Here is a 16,658-nt window from a genome sequence, read left to right as displayed (position 1 = left end):
TCCCTTTGTAGAGTTTGAAATTTTTCTTCATATAGGTCCTAACTATTTGTTCTTAAGTTTAAACCTGGGCACTTTATTTTGACTGTTATTGTAAATTAAAATAGTTTTTCAATTAAACTTTAAAACATGTAATTGGATATAGTAAAGCTATTAATTTTTGTATATTAATTTTGCCTTATTGAATTTTCTTATTATTTCTAAAAGCTTTTCAAGTTAATTCTCTTTGGGTTTCCAGATAAACAATCATATCATTAGCAAATAATAATTTTGCCTTTTGCTTTCCAGTATTTCATACTTTATTTCTTTCTCTTGTCTAATCACATTGGCTAATAAATCTAGAGCAATGTTAAATAAATGTGACATTGGGCATTTTGGGCTATTTTTAATGTTGGACCATTAAGCATAGGAAAATTACAGAAATGATGCATGCTTACTTAACCTAGTTACTATTAAGCCTTTTAGAGGCTATATTCTTTTCTTTTTAATGCCCGGCACATAGCTGATGTTCAACAAATGTTGACTTTTCAGTGACTGCTATGTTAATACATACATATATGCAAATACATAAATAGTACAGGATAATGCTAAATGGAAAGAAAAGACAGTAATAAACATTTACTACACATCAACTATGAGTAGGGCACTGGCCTAAACAATTCCATTAACAGCTCTTTTGGGATATAGATCTTATTAGAGTTGATTTTGACAGCATACAATAACAGAAAGAGAACTGCAGTAGGCTGTGAAGACCCAAGTTCTAATCCTGCCTCTGTCATTGATTTGATGACCTTGGAAGGTTCTTAACCAACAGCTTCCACTTCCTCAGAAGGGGAGATGAGACAATTGGGGTGAAGAAGCAGTTTAGAATTCACTTGGGGGAGGGCCTCTGGTCTCTTCCTCATCCTCCCTCCACCCCCCTCCACACACACACTGGGGGAGCTTAATACCCAGTAGATCCAGAAGAAAAGCGGTGGAACTAAGGCTTTTGAGAGAATGAATATAATGACACTACTAGAAATAAAAACAAAAACCGATGCACAAAACAAAATAATGCAGGCTCCTTGACATACATTGCACTTCCCCTGTGAAAAATGTCAGTATCAGTTACGCTCTTGAAATTGAAATGTAGATTCTGGGCTCCCTATCTGCAGAGCAACATTTTACAAACTCCAATTCTCACATGCACCCCAGGAAGTTCCCTTCGGCTCCCAAGCACTGCTGGGGTAACTAAACTTTCATTCTCCACCTCTAAGTCCTGGACAGGTCACCTAGAACGAAGATAGGGTAGTGAAGCAGACGATCTGACAAGGACCTAGGCCTCTTTAATATTTTTGGGACGCATTCAAGGGTTAGCGGCCACAGGAAACACCTTCTTATGGAGAGTGACGTCGGTGGAGGAAGAGGGGGGCAAACGAAAGGTCAAAAAGGTCAGGAGAGTTTTCCTCACCCAGGCGCATCCCCTAGGAGGAGACCTGGGCCTGCTCAGGGGCGGAGAGGAGGCTGGGCCCCGGGCTGTTGAGTGGCCGTCCTCCCAGCCAATCGGCACGTCGTCCCGCCGCGCTGAGGTCCCGCCCCTCCCAGCGCGGTACTCACTTTTCCCACTTCAGCGTTGCCCATGGAGATGACTTTGATGCGCAGGGACTTGCCGGGCTCCTTCCGCTTCGGCATGTTAGCCTCCATTGCCCTCGCTCTCTCGGGGCCACCCGCCTCGGTATCTCCTTGTTCACCAGGCTGGCCCGTCCCTCAGGCCTCCTCGACCAATGGCGGAACCGCTGCTATCGTCACCGCCCCGGCTCCGCGGCTAGCCATCCCCGCCGCTGCCTAGCAGCGGGCGCGGGCGGTTGGGAGCTCTGGGAACTGGGGGTGGGAGAAGAGAGTCTCGCGATGCTAGAAAGGGGCGGCGTGACGTCATCGCCGGGCTCTGGAGACAAGGTTTTGATTACCTGCTCCCAGGAGTCGTGCCCGCCCGCGGTGCTGAGTCCCTCGGCAGGAACTCGGCCTTGAGGGTTGGCTGGATTTACCCTGAGAGTGCGGTTGGTGTTCAGGGGCACCAGGACAGCGGCATCTGTTAACGTTTGCAGCCGAGTGGTAGAAATATATTGGCAGTGTGGGGCAGATCCTCGGGCTTGGAGTATCTGGAATGGTGGGTCCAGGCCCAGTCGCGCTAAAAATTCGAAGTAGACCATAGGGGTGTCATTTTCTGAACTCTTCCGTCCCTGTAAGCCCGTCTACGCTACTCGTCCCCCCGCCCCCCATACTAAGTTTCTCTTGCTCGGGCTCGTCGAGAGACAAGTCAGGAGCCGGGGAAGTGGGGAAGTCGGTCGGGGCTCTAGTTTTGGAAGAGGGGAATTAGGCAGGATCTGAATCCTGTTCCTATCGTAAAAAAAAAAAAAAAAAAAAGGTAGTCTGGGTTTTAGTTTAGTCATTGCTCTTTTATTACAGAGTTCTCTGGCAGAAGAAAGCCCAGACTAGCTGTTTCTGACACTCTTGCAGTTCTAGGACAGTGTGTGTGATTGTAGCTGTATGCTCTTCAAACTTAACCCCATCATCTGTGCACACCTTCCCTGATACTATGACAGAATAATAATAAATCCTAAAATAGCCACTTTTCCAGTCTCATTCCAGAGGATGAGAAAAGCATCTGGATAAAAAAAAATCAGTCTGAGAGGAACAATTTTTTTTGAGTATTACCTTGGGTTACAGAAGGTAAATAGAACTTGACAAATGATTATTTAGTGCACTGAAAAAGAATGGTGCCAATTTCTAAGTAAATGACAGGGCAAAAGTAGCATTATTTCTGTTCTCAGGTAGCTTTAAGTATCTTAAAAGAAACACATTGTAGGAAGACAGTGAATAAAGCCTCAACATTTCTTAGCCATCAAAAGTCAGATTTTCAAACATTTTATTTTATAATTTTTTAATGTTTATTCATTTTTGAAGGAGAGGGAGGTAGAGCATGAGCGGGTGAAGAACAGAAAGAGACACAGAATCTGGAGCAGGCTCCAGACTCTGAGCTGTCAGCACAGAGCCCATCCTGGGGCTCGAACTTACGAGCTGTGAGATCATGACCTGAGCCAAAGTCCCACGCCTAAGCCCAACTGACTGAGTCACCCAGGTGGCCCAAAACAAATTATTTTTAAGAAGGAAGCCTATTCTATGTTGTGTTTATAATCAACCAGAAAACTTAGTTTAATGAAACTTCTGAGATTTTTTACAACCATGAAATATAAGTCCTGGTTAGAATGTTGATAGTTTAAAGTTCAAAATAATTGGATTTACACTGATTCTTCACAAATCTAGAGGGTGATCTCTCAGCATTATTTAATAAATGAAATCAGTACACATCTCTTTGTTTGCTAGTTCACTTTTGGCCCTGTGATAGAACTGGTGTTGTGAAAGAATAATCGCAAAATGTCAAATTTTCAATTATTAAAAGACTGATTAGGTATGATACTATTGAGCCCATGGGCAGTAAAACATGCCAAAGATTAAAATTTATTACCATGTTTTTCATATTGATGTGTCTGAGGTTAGAATACATATAAACATATTTTCTAGGTATGTTAAATTAGTTTGGAATCAAAAAAGCAAGAAAGTTAGCTCTCTTTTCCAGTCTTTAATACAAAAAGAAGAAAGAAATGTGATTAGCTATGTGTAGTGTGAACCTGGAAAGTGGCGGTGAGAAACATGAGCTCTGCAGTTGGCCCTCTGTAAAGCTTATTTATTTTGAGAGAAACAGAGCATAAGTGGGGGAAGGGCAGAGAGAGAGGGAGAGAGAGCATTTCAAGCAGGCTCCGTGCTGCCAGGAGCACAGAACTCAAATCTCACGAACCCATGAGATCATGACCTGAGCCAAAATCAAGAGTCTGACATTTAATGCACTGAGCCACCCAGGCGCCCCCGTGTTTTTTTATTTTTATGTATTAAAGACTTCATATATTTTAAATGTGTATATTTAAAGTAAATTATGAAATACGTTGGATGTCAAAGTATGAAGAATAATATAATGAATACCAGCACGTAGCTTAACAAAATATCACTGACACTGTATATGTTCATGCCCATTACATCCATCCTCCCTCTTTATAAAAGCTTGTGACTGAATTGGTGCTTTTAATTTCCAGGCACTTAAAATTGTTTCACTACACATGTATACACACCTTAAAATATAGTATTTGTTGCATTTTTAAAAATCTTTTATTTTGAAGTAATTTCAGAAAAGTTCTAAGAATAGTAAAAAAATCTTGTATACCCTTTATCTAGATTCATCAATTGTTACCATTTATTACTGTGCTCACTATCTGTATATTCATGTGTCTACACATGTTTTTTCTGAATAATTTTAGATTAATTTTAAGGCATGTTTCTTTATCCACAAATAATACTTCAGTGTGTATTTCCTAAGAGCAAGGATTTTCTCTTATGTAGTTATAGTGTATTTATCAAAATCAGAAAATACAACATTGTAACAGTAACACTATTATCTAATCCTATGGTTCTTGAACTGTGCTCTGGGGTGCCGCACAGCCTCCCGGTGTTATCCAAGGGGATACCTGTGGGATATTTTACATTCTAAGTTTTCAAGGCAAACAATGAAATATAAGACCATGCAAAACTACTAGCTTGAGGTTGTTTACAATTTCAACAATAGATGGCACCATATTCCTTGGATATGTCATCTATTTGGGAAGCTGGATTTTTCCGCGGTTGTGATAAAAAAGCAAGTACGGCACAAAGGTCAATGTGAAACAGGAAATAAGGGTGCTCCTGTCCAATCTGATTCCAAGTTTTGAGGAGCTGTACAGTGTCCAACAGGTGCACAAATCCCATTAGTAGTTGTGGTTAAGATGAAATAAAACTTTCAATTTATGTGTATTATTTTTTTCAAATGGCAACTAAATTGTTAGGGCATAAATTTTTAGTTAAGTTGTTTGAACCTGGATATTTCTTTTGACCAAAGAACACTATGAAAAAGATTATTATGATACTAAGGGTGACTTGAACCAAGAACATTTGGGAAACTTTGATCAAACCCACAGTTTATATTCCAATTTCACCATTTGTACCAGTAAAATCCATTCTAGCTCTGTTCTGTCACCCAGTCTGGAGTCTAGCCCGGCATCGTTTAGTTGTGATATATCTTTAGTCTTCTCTTATCTAGGGTGGTTCCTCAGCTTTTATCTTCCAAAATGACAGTTACTTTTAGAATATCCTTCAGTTTGTGTTTGTCCAGTATACCCTTAGGATTAGATTTAATAAGGTTTGGCTGACATACTGCAGGAAAGGCATTATGTCCTTTTCAGGATTGGTGATGTCAATTTGTTCCACTTACTAATAATGTTAACTTTAGTTAAAGTGTAGTGTTCACTAGGTTAATCCACAGTAAAGTTACTTGTTTCCCTTTGTAATAAGTAATATGTACGGGGACACTTTGAAATCATATACATATTCTTTCTCCACTGAATTTTCACAGATTTTCAGAATTCAATGAGGATTCATGACTGAAGAGATTACTATGATGATGGATGCAAAACGTGATTTTTTAACTCCGTGATTTTTCCTGCCTTTATTAACTGGTAGTCTACCATAAGGGAAAGCTTTCCTTTCTTGTTCATTCATTTATTAATTTATATCAGGATGCACTCACATATTCTTATTTTACTCAGTGAATATTCTGTTACTACTATTACTTATTTTGATGCTAAAGCTGGCTCTTATGTCTTTTTGATATGTCTCCGCCATTTTGTTTAGAGTACTTTCTTGCTTCCTGGCACAGCAACAAGCCCTGGACCCCTAGGTCCTTTTAGTGGAGAATGGTATTTAGAAACCAAGATCTGGGTGCTAGGTGTGTTCATTGATCTGGGTGCCCTTGCTTTAGGCCCTTTCACTTGACTGAGCCAAAATATGTATACATGTATGAATATATATACATGCATTTAAATCCATATGTTAAAACATAGCTCACACTGATAATCCCCAATCCATGTTAGCACAACAGAATTCATTCTAGTCTTCCCCCTTTCCATATTTATAACTCTCTACTTTGACAGTGAGAAAACTGGCTCTCATTACCTTCAATATACTTACTCTACCCACAGTACACAGGAAGTAACTTCAGAATTGCTTATCCATACCATTTCAAAAAATAGAAACATTTCAAACTAGAATTCCATATTTGTTTATAGCCATTTTTGTCTTAAACTGACAAATGCAGTTATTCATATAGTTCAAAGGGTATAAGTATATGTTCAAAAGTTACTTGGGTTAATCCTTTTTTTCCCCTCTTTGGTTTGGTTATAGTTTTCATTTGAAATGCAGTTAAGTTCATTTGTTTCTGTTTGTACTTTTAGTTTTTTCCCTTTCATTACTACTGACTTTACTAATTTTTTTGAACAGTTAAAACATTAATGTAGTTTCAAAAGTCAAAATGATACAAATTGGTGTACTCAGAAAAGTGCTACCTTTACTCCCATCCCAATCCTCTTTCTTCTTCCCACCTGCCTTCTGGGGGCCACCAATCACCCTAGAATCTGGTTTATTCTTTCTTATGTTTCTTTTTATAAAAATTAAGCAGTTACATGTACATTTTCTCATTCCTCCTTTGTTACACAGAAGTATGTGTGTTCTTTTGAACTTTGCTTTTTTTCACTTAACAATATACCCTAGAAAGTACCCTATAGTAGTTCACAAAGATCATGCTCATTCTTTTTTATAGCTATGGAGAACAGTACTTCATTGTGCAGATATGCTATGTTTTTTTCAATAAATACATTTATGTATTTTCCATATTGTTGGGGGATGTCTGTAGGGTAAATTTCTTTTTTCTTTTCTTTTTTTTTTTTTTTACAAATAGTTTATTGTCAACTTGGTTTCCATATAACACCCAGTGCTCATCCCCACAAATGCCCCCCCTCCGTGCCCCCCTCCCCCCTCCCCCCGCATCCATCAGTCCTCAGTTTTTTCTCAGCATTCAAGATAGGGTAAATTTCTTAAAAAGCAGAATTACTGGGTCAAAGATAAATGCATATTTAGTTTTGTTATATATTACCAAATTCTGTAAGGTAACATTTTTACAAATAGTTTATTGTCAACTTGGTTTCCATATAACACCCAGTGCTCATCCCCACAAATGCCCCCCCTCCGTGCCCCCCTCCCCCCTCCCCCCGCATCCATCAGTCCTCAGTTTTTTCTCAGCATTCAAGATAGGGTAAATTTCTTAAAAAGCAGAATTACTGGGTCAAAGATAAATGCATATTTAGTTTTGTTATATATTACCAAATTCTGTAAGGTAACATTTTGAGAAATTTTGCATCAATATTCTTAATTAAAATTGGAATTAAATAACATTCTTAAATAATATAATAATAAATTAAGTAATTTTCTGCTACCTTAGCTGGTTTAAATATTCATGTCATGCTTGCTTCATAAAAAACATTAGGAAATGTTGTCTCATTTTCCATGCTCTGGTATAATTTATGTGACAGAACGCATACATTTGCAATAGTAGAGAGAATAATGTAATCAATGCTCCATGTACTCATTTCCTAGCTTCAGCTATAGCAACAATATCAGTTGTTTTTAAGATAAGGAGATTATCTTCCATGGGCTAGACCTAATCAGGTGAGTCTTTAAATGGGACTGGCTTCTTCCAGCAAGAGAAATTCAAAAGAGTGAGAGGGATTCAATATATGGGAGGGTCTCCATTGCTGGCTTTGAAGATGGAAGGTGCCACCAGCAACGACCCAAGAGTGGCCTGTCAGAGTTGAGAGTGACCCCTTGCCAATAGCTAGCAAGAACAGGGGCACCTCAATCCTAGGTAACTGAATTCACCCAAAAGCCTGCAGGAGACTGGAAAGAGCTCCTGAGCCCCACATGAGAACAGAGCTCTCTGACATCCTGATGTGAGATTTCTGGCCTAGGGAACGTGGCTACTCCACGCCTGGACTTCCAACCTGCAGAACTGTGAGAGGTTAAATGTCTGTCGTTTAAAGGCGTTACATGTGTGGCAATTTGTTACATGGCAATAGAAACTTATAATGAAAACTTTTTATCTCCAGATTCCATTTCTTGAGTTCTGCTTCCAGTACAGCAGTGCAAGTCCTTACAGAACAATACTCCCACTGATAACTATAAACACTGGGGAAAACACAAAACAAGCATCTGAAGAGTAATAAAAATCAGATAGATGGGGAGGGGGGGTAAAAACCTTGGAGAAATGACTGGCACAGGATGAGTTTCTCCAGAACAATATGAGGACCTGAGCACACAACAACTCTGATTAGCCCTTTCCGTCTTACCCATTAGTATACAGGGTTTTAGTTCCGAGTCTGCACTACACCGTATCAAAGGACATGGATATTAGGATACTATACACACTCATTCTACTACCATCCTGAGGACTGTGTGGCAGTTTGCATTTTCCAAATATGACTGAAACCCTATCTCCCAACCCATAGGATCATTTTTATTTTGGTAAAATTAAAATATACATAAAATTTATCATTTTCACCATTTTGAAGTGTACAGTTTAGTGGCATTGAGTATGTTCACATTGTTGTACCACCATTGGTACCATCTATCTCCAGAACCTTTTCATCCTCCCAGACTGAAACTCGGTACTCATCCTAATTCCCCATCTTCCTCCCCCTAGTTCACGGCAGCCGCCATTCCACTTCTGTCTCTGTGTCTCATGTGAGTGGAATCACACAGCTGTTTGTCCTCTTGTGACTGGCTTGTTTCACTTAGCATGATGACTTCAGGGTTCCCACATGATATTCTTACAATGGAACTGACACTCCACCCCTTGATGGGGGTGGGGAGTCTATATTCCCTCTCCCTTGAACCCGGGCGGTCTTGTGACATTATGACACTTCAAAAACTAATAAAACATGATGCAAATTCTAGTTTTCTTGGAATGCTCACATTTCGAATTGAGACATCAACTGTAAAGAAGCCCCAGCAGTTCATAGAGAGGCCCATACAGAGAGGAGCAGAGGCCCTCCACACCCACCCACAACCACAGCTGAGTTCCCATATGCCAACTAGCACCAACTTGCCAGCCATGGGATTGAGCCATCTTGAAAGTGCCAAGGCAATAAAAGAAGGATGCCAGCAAGAAGTGGAATGTAGCAATTAAGAAATATATAGCATATGATACTCAGTAATGTAGACAGGTAGAAAATTGCCCTTAATCCCATGAAGGAATCTGAGCTCAGAGCAAGGTGCCAATTTGTGGGGAGAAATCCTGGGATACCAGGTGAATTACAGAGAGAGCTCAAATGCCATCTTCCTTCCTTCTTGGAATGCCAAGTTCATTTGAACTCCTTGGCCTTTAAACTTAGGTTCCTTCTTCCTAAAATGTTCTTCCTAAGATCTCCAGGTGCTCTAGCCAGACTAGTTCGTCTGCTCCCCAGGGAGGAGAGACTTTGGCACAAACCAATGTTTCCACCTACATATCTAGTTGCAGTTAATGGCACCTAATTGCCTAATAAGTTTAAGAAAGAAGGGAAGAGAATGATAAGAAATAGGAACAAAGAAGGAAAGAAATCTCTAGTGCTATGCAATAGGACTCTACTTTTTACCTAGCTCTCTTTAGCAGTTCAGGTCAAGAGAGAGAGGTTGACAAAAGTTGTGGATAATCATAAAGAAATAGGAACTCTCGTGATTGTGTTGGAAAGAAAATTTTAAATGACCAATCTGCTACTGATTGGTCACACATATTAGCAGCCTGATGTAATTTTAACATTTTGCAAAGTCCATCAAAATTACTGGCGTCCACATGTCTCTGGGGCTGAATTGCTTTGTCACAGGGTAGATATATATTCAGCTTTGGTAGATGGTACCAAACAGTTTTTCAAAGTAGGCTTAATCAATTTATACTCCTCAACAGTGAATGAGAGTTGCAATTCTTCCAAATTCTCATTGGCCTTTAATTTGGTCAGTTTGCCAAGTTCAGCCCCCTCTTATAGGTTTATAATAGTATCTAATTATAGTTTTAATTTGTGTGTCCCTGATGACTAATGAGGTTGGGTGCCTTTTCAGATGTTTACAGACCATTTCCTCTTATGTGCAGTGTCTGTTCAGTCATCTTGTCCAATGTTTTATTGAGTTGTTTATTTTTTCTTGTTGATTTGTAACTCTTTATATATCCTAGATATAATATCCTTTACCAGATATATACATCTTGCACAAGAATATTTGTAGCAGTACTGTAAGTAGTAGTTCAAAACTGGAAGCAACCCATTAGTCCAGCCATGGCATAATGGATACATAAATTGTGGTATATTCTTATAATGGAATACTATACTATCACTATACAAAACTATACCACAAGGAATACTATACTATTGCAATACAATACTATGCTACTGGGAAACCTATACTATTGCTATACAATACTGTACTTCTGGAATGAATCTCATAAATATAATGTTAATTTAAAGAAGCTAAACACAGGGGTGCCTGGGCAGCTCGGTTAAACATCTGACTTCAGCTCAAGTCATGATCTCACGGTTCGTGGGTTCGAGCCCCAGGTTCAGCTGTGCTGACAGCTCAGAGCCTGGAGCCTGCTTCAGATTCTGTGTCTCCCTCTCCCTCTGCCCCTCCACTGCTTGCACTCTGTGTGTGTCTCTCTCTCTCTCAAAAATAAATAAATATTTTTAAAAAATCTTTCAAAGAAGCTAAACTCAAAAAAAGTATTACTAGATGATCCAGTTACATAAAGTTCAAGAACAGATAAGACTAATCAGTGGTATTAGATTCTGGTTATCTTTGGGCATAGTGAATGAAAAGGAGCGTAAAGAGGGTTTCTGGATGCTGGTCACACTTCCTATCTTGATCTGGGTGGTGGTCACATAGGTGTGTGCATGTTGTGAAAATCCCCTGGGCTACACACTAGGCACTGTAGTATGTTACACTTCAATACAAAAAAAGTTTACAAGAACAATTCTTTCCTCATTTTCGGAAGGGCCTAAGAGCTAAAAAAGCATATCTAACCTGATGTTTTTCTCTGTTCAGAGTTTCTCATGGTGTTGCTGTGATAGATCTTGGTGTCCATGGAAACCAGACAGAGTATGCTGCAGGGAAGCAAGCAAGAAGGGACTGGAGCCTGGGGAAGAGGCACATACGACAAAGGAAGAGACGCTCTTGGCCCCTCCCCTCCAACATACTTTCAGATTCCACTCAAGCAACGGCCAATTCCCTGCTTATGCAACTATCTGTCTATGACAACTGTGACAAAGATTGCTTGTCATAACTTCCTGGGAATCCACCCCAGAACTCTCCAGCTCACCCTCTCCATGACCGGTTTCCATTTTACTTACCCCAACAGGAGCCTTGGCCTGGAAGGGGCTTGATATAGAATAAGCCTTCTCTGGATGAGGCCCGCTAACACCTCCCTACCTAGAGCTCCCTTACAGGGTGACCTCAGCTCCGAAGTGGAACAGAGTGTTACAGAGTTGTGCATTCACGCATAGGAACTGTACTTAGAGTTCTTCAGGTCTTTGCTCAGAGTTTATCAATTCTTATTATTTTTTTTTTTTTTTTACAAATAGTTTATTGTCAAATTAGTTTCTTTATCAATTCTTATTTTAAACATAGTTCTATCACTTCATTACCTAGGTCTATAAAAAGACAAATTAAAAGTGGGTGGGTGAAATTTTCCCCTATGGGTGCACGTGTGTCTGGCTTTGTTAAGTTGGCGAATGATTCTGGATATATCTGGATATGCGTAAGTGTATCTGTGGAAGTCTGTGTGTATACCAAAGCATTGGTTATGATGAATGTGTGTGAGAGCATGTGTAGATTTACACCGCGTACATCTGTCAGTTTTGTGTGTATGTAGCGGGTGTGTGGTATGTGAGGACATTTGTGAATGAGCTTGTCATTTCGTGTTTTTATATACGTACATGTGATCAGATGTAAAATATGTAAATGAGAATTTACACTTACAGAAATCTGTAGGATGGATAAGAGAGAATTTGTGGGGCTGCTTTACAAGTTTGTGTCTTTGAGCTAAACTGTAAGTGTATATGATGGATTCATGTAGGGATAGCTCTGGGCAAAGTTTTCAAGTCATATGGTTAGACCATAAGGAATTGCCATTTTTCTGGGTTAAAAATGGTTAAATATTCAGTGATTTTTGTGTGATTCAACCTGATGTATGTATGCATTACATACACACATACATACGTACATACATATATAAATTCAAGCTAGCATAGCCGCTTTACCACCTTTGTGTTACTATCAGAGCTAAGAAGAAGATGACACCCATGGGTGTGAGACCTGGGGAAAAAATTAACATGCATCTTGGAGGAAAGAGAATATATAGAAGTGATGATGAATGCACAGAAAGTTGCAATAGGGGTATATCAAGAAATGAGATTAAAAGTTCTTTACTCTGGGAAGCCTTTCCCAACACTTGTTTTTTTTTACCTACCCTCCCCAATTTCTCTGCCATGGGCTTCTGCACCAGCTGTGAACTTCCTGTACGATAACGCTCATCACGCTGTTATCTGAAGTGGCTGTTCTCCCTTCTAGACAGGAAGTTTGCTGAGGGCAAGGACTGGGTCTCTGTTGTTTGCTTATTTCCTAACACTTAGCACAAAGCTTGGTACAGAATAGAAACTCAATTAGTATTTGTTGAAGAATTGGTTGACCAAAAGAGATAGGTATTCTGAAAAAGCTGTGTGTGTGTGACTTCTGTGGGGGCCAAGGTGCTTGGCTTTTGTTCTGTGCAATGGATAGACATTTTGGAAAGGGGATTAACATGCACAGAAGACCATTTCAGAAATATTAATTTAGGAGTTGTGTAAAGCATAGACAGAAGTAGGGATGGTTGGCAATTAGAAGCCAAGTAGTCACCCAGGCATGCAGTAATAGGAAACCTAGACTCTAGTCACAATGGAATGGACAGCAAGGGTCAAATGAAAGAAGGGCAGTAGAAGAAGATGCAGTGACTGCTAGGCATAGAGGAAACAGAGAGCGGGAAAGGGTGACCCCATGTTGTAGAGCTGGAGTACTGAGATAATGATGATCATACTGCTAGAAAAAGAAGGTAAGCAGTGTAGACATTAGGGAGCTCTGTTTTGAACATGTTGCAGATTTGGGATGTGTTGGGCATGAATTGAGGGTAACAAACAAAAGAACATCCTAATAAAGATGACCAACAGACAGTTGGATATGTGACAAGAGCCCAGACAGGAGGCCTAGTGTTTAGATATTCAGTCATTTCTGCAACAACTACTCAATCAGTTCTTGTCAGGTGACAGGCAATGGTCCAGGCCCTGGCCATTCAGCAGTGAATGAAACCAAGTTTCTGCTAACTTTTATAGCTCCCTTATCCCTACAGATGTTTGTCAGCCATTCTTTTACCTATTTAAATATAGTAAGCATATTATATATAAAGTATAGCAACCGTATAATAATCTCTATCTAAAAGTTCTCTATCGGAAGTCCGTGCTGGTCTGCTTCCACTGTGCTGATTCTGCCGGCCACGTCTTATTCCCCTTCATGCTTCGTTGTCTTTGACTTAGAGTTGGAAATTATTTATAGAGATTTCCTGAGAATTAAAACGAAATCTCCTAAGAATTAAAAAAAATTAAAAATATAAAGGTATCAGTTCTTAAATTAGTCTATAAAATCAATGCTGTTATAAGTAAAATCCCAAAAGGAACCTGACGAGATGATTCTAAATTTTACATAGAAAAGCAAAGGACCAATAATTGTGAAAACACTTCTAAAAAAGAACAAGTTGAGGAAACTTGTCCTGCCAAGTAGCAAGACGTATTTCAGACCCTCCAACATTAAGTATAAACTTACCATCCGTGAGTTCAGATTGTCCATAATTACCTCATGGGACCTACCTCATAGTTCTTCACCCCTCAGCATGAAATGTTCATTTCGATCTATTTGATCTTCTAAGCTTGGGCTATTACTTCTCCTCTCTTTGCTTTTGCTCTTTCTGTTTACCTTGCCTTTATGTTTTTTAAGATTTTATTTTTAAGTGATCTCTACACCCAATGTGGGGCTTCAACTCACAACCTTGAGATCAAGAGTCAGCTGCATCACCAACTGAGCCAGCCTGGTGCCCCTGTTTTTCTTGTTTAATTCACAAATCCATCCTTTGTACCAGCCCCTGGCCTGGTCCTGCTCAAATACTGTCTCCAAAATCTTCTTTTTTGTTTTTACCTAGCTCATCTAAATTTCTTTCTTCCAAACTGCCATGCCCCCTATTCTTTCTGCCATTTGTTTTACTATTTTATCACATATAGCTTGAAAACAGAGGGGAGAAAAGGGAGAAGGGAACCTAGAGATGGGTATTCAGAAATGGCCATATGTAAGCATGCTATCCCCCATCAGCAGATGTAGAGACTCCTTGAGCAGGGATCCAAGATGTGACAGAAAGCCCGCCAAGAGCCATTAAACACTCACCAGCTGATCTGCGTGGGAAATGTCCTAAAGGCTGATAAAAACCTCACAGGATTGGTGGTAACCTTGGGAATGTTGTTGGTATTCAAGAGTTATTTTCACCTCTCTTCATCTGGTTAACAGTTTTGATCATGAAAACAAAGACTAAAAGATCAGAAACAACCCATATGTCCATTGGGAGGGGCTTCGGTTCTATTTTGGTAGGACCACAGGCAGCTAGGAAAAAGAATGAGGCATGTCTGTGTCGGTGATGGGAAATTCTCTCCAAGAGATAGATAAGGAAGAAGCCAGGCGCAAAGCAGCATCACCATATATAGGTTTCTTGTTGGTTGGTTGGTTTTAAGAATATGCACCCCCAAGGTTTTGAACATGCAGAGAGACTGGCAATTGTGGGTGCCTGAGGAGAGGGGCTGAAGGTTGGCAAGTAAGAGTAGGAGACCTCACTGAATACCCTTTGGAAATCTTGTATTTTCTACCATGTGCAGCTATTGACTGTTCAAAAAATAAATGTTTAGGAGAAAATAATAAGAAGCAAAGATATTGGAAACAAACAGCAAATTGATGGTGCCAAAGAACAGAATTGGTGTGTGTGTGGGTGTGTGTGTGTGCATGCACGCGCTAGATCTTATGAGGCCAAAAGCAATGCTAGCAAGGGACAGCATGCTCCTTATTAAGATGAAGATGAATGTGTTCAGGGCAGACCTTCTAACCTGAGCAAAACCTTTCAACTAAAATATGAAGCAGAGGAAGGACAGAGCCAAGCTACAGCTGCAAAATTAAATACCTCTGAAAAGATACTAGCATCAGAATTACAACTGGGAGAGAATGGGTTGCTTAGCACTGGCTATTTGGTTCCAGAAAGAGAACCACATTAATAATCACACTAACTTGAGGAAACCAAGAAAAGCCCCTGTGTAGTTGCAGACCAGATGCTAGTTTTTAACCTGCCTTCTGCTGGAAAGGGAGAGGAGATCTGTGACAGCCCAAGGCTTCTGCCCGGCTCCACCCATGAAGACCAGGTACCAGGATCCACAGCTTCTGTGGAATTTGCTCTCTGGTGGGCTTTGCAACTACTGGTTCAGGCTAATGGTTGCCAGAGATCCAAGAAATTTACAGAAAGGGCAAGGTTGGGGATCTGAGAAAAGTACTTGAGTCGTGGTCAACACATGCCAGAACACCAGTGCAGGAGTGAAAAGCCCTGGGGGCTGAGAAATGCCACCAGCCAAGTGGCACTTTCCAGTGTCCCCTCCTGAGAAGATGCTTATGGATTTCAAAAAATAGAAAAACTGGGATTTTGGTATAAAGCTTCTTTCTCTCTAAAGAAAGAACAGCAAAGTGGATCAATAATTTTGGGGATTAAACGGTCAGATTTATAACCAGCAAGAAGATCTACAATGTCTTCCTGCTGGAATGGCATGAAATTCACAAGGTCTGGAGGATCTGGGGTGCTTGAATCAAGATAACATGAGGATGATTGTATGCTAGAATATATGTAATCAAGATGTATCACAACCTCAAGGGTCCATTGAATTCTCAGTATTGGTGAATTGTTCAGGGCTGAATAAGCAAAAAAGCAACCAGGATCTCTCTTTGAAAAAGAGAACAGATGAGGGTTTAGGGAGCAAAGGAAGTGGTGGAGCTGGTCCCTTAAGTCAGATCTCTGGCCAGTAAGTTTCAGTGCATGGTGGTCAGCTGCTCTCCAAACCCCATCAAGGGGCTCTGAGAGCCAACTTGACTCAGATTGGAGACTTCGTGGCCCGATGTGTTTTCAGTGCGGTAGAGTGTGTCACAAGAAGTATCACTATGAATACTTGGTCACTGATCCCTTGGCATTTTTAAGATCCCAATTTATTGACCACAGTTGGAAGCTGAGCTGATGGGGAATGGCCCCATATTTGTTTCAGCTGTGGCAAAGAGGAACAGCTGGTGGAAGCCTTCAGTCTTGAGGATTTTTACCCAGGGGGAAACATCCTCTCTTGCATAAGACAAGGCAACTCCTCCTAGAGAAATTCTACATTCCCTAATCTTAAGGATTTCAGGCAGAAACTACGAATAACCAAGAATCTGGCAGCAGCTCTAGAGCCTCCATTAAGATTTCACTCTCCCAACAGGGGGTTGGAATATAAATACAAAGAATGGTGGATGGCCTAAAAATGGTATGTATCATTGTGTGGAGAAGCACAAATGTTGCACTGGAGAAAAAGAAGAAGAATGGACAGTGGAGAAGG

The 16,658-nt window shown here is 40.2% G+C and overlaps 1 protein-coding gene and 1 long non-coding RNA gene across 4 annotated transcripts in view; one reads left to right on the top strand and one right to left on the bottom strand.

Annotated features, from left to right (window-relative positions):
- The window catches only part of DNAJC27 (DnaJ heat shock protein family (Hsp40) member C27), a 38,383-nt gene extending 36,557 nt beyond the window's left edge, over nt 1-1,826 (bottom strand). For all 3 annotated transcript variants that reach the window (XR_005529499.1, XR_005529500.1, XM_039238262.1), the window contains exon 1: nt 1,594-1,826. Coding sequence is in view for 1 of the 3 variants with exons in the window: in XM_039238262.1 (XP_039094193.1) it covers nt 1,594-1,680 (87 nt within the window). In the remaining 2 variants the exon portion in view is untranslated. The remainder of the gene's footprint in view (nt 1-1,593) is intronic.
- Nucleotides 1,827-1,928: 102 nt separating this feature from the next.
- LOC120235782 lies at nt 1,929-11,518 on the top strand. The gene is made up of 3 exons (XR_005529498.1): nt 1,929-2,143; nt 5,474-5,534; nt 11,017-11,518. It is a non-coding gene; the product is annotated as an uncharacterized LOC120235782 (long non-coding RNA).
- The last annotated feature ends 5,140 nt before the right edge of the window (nt 11,519-16,658 follow it).

Source organism: Hyaena hyaena, unplaced genomic scaffold (genome assembly GCF_003009895.1).
Source record: "Hyaena hyaena isolate Hyena2069 unplaced genomic scaffold, ASM300989v1 scaffold_138, whole genome shotgun sequence".
Lineage (NCBI taxonomy): Eukaryota > Metazoa > Chordata > Mammalia > Carnivora > Hyaenidae > Hyaena > Hyaena hyaena.
The sequence above is the reverse complement of the archived record's forward strand: the minus strand, read 5'-3'. Positions and strand labels throughout refer to the sequence as shown.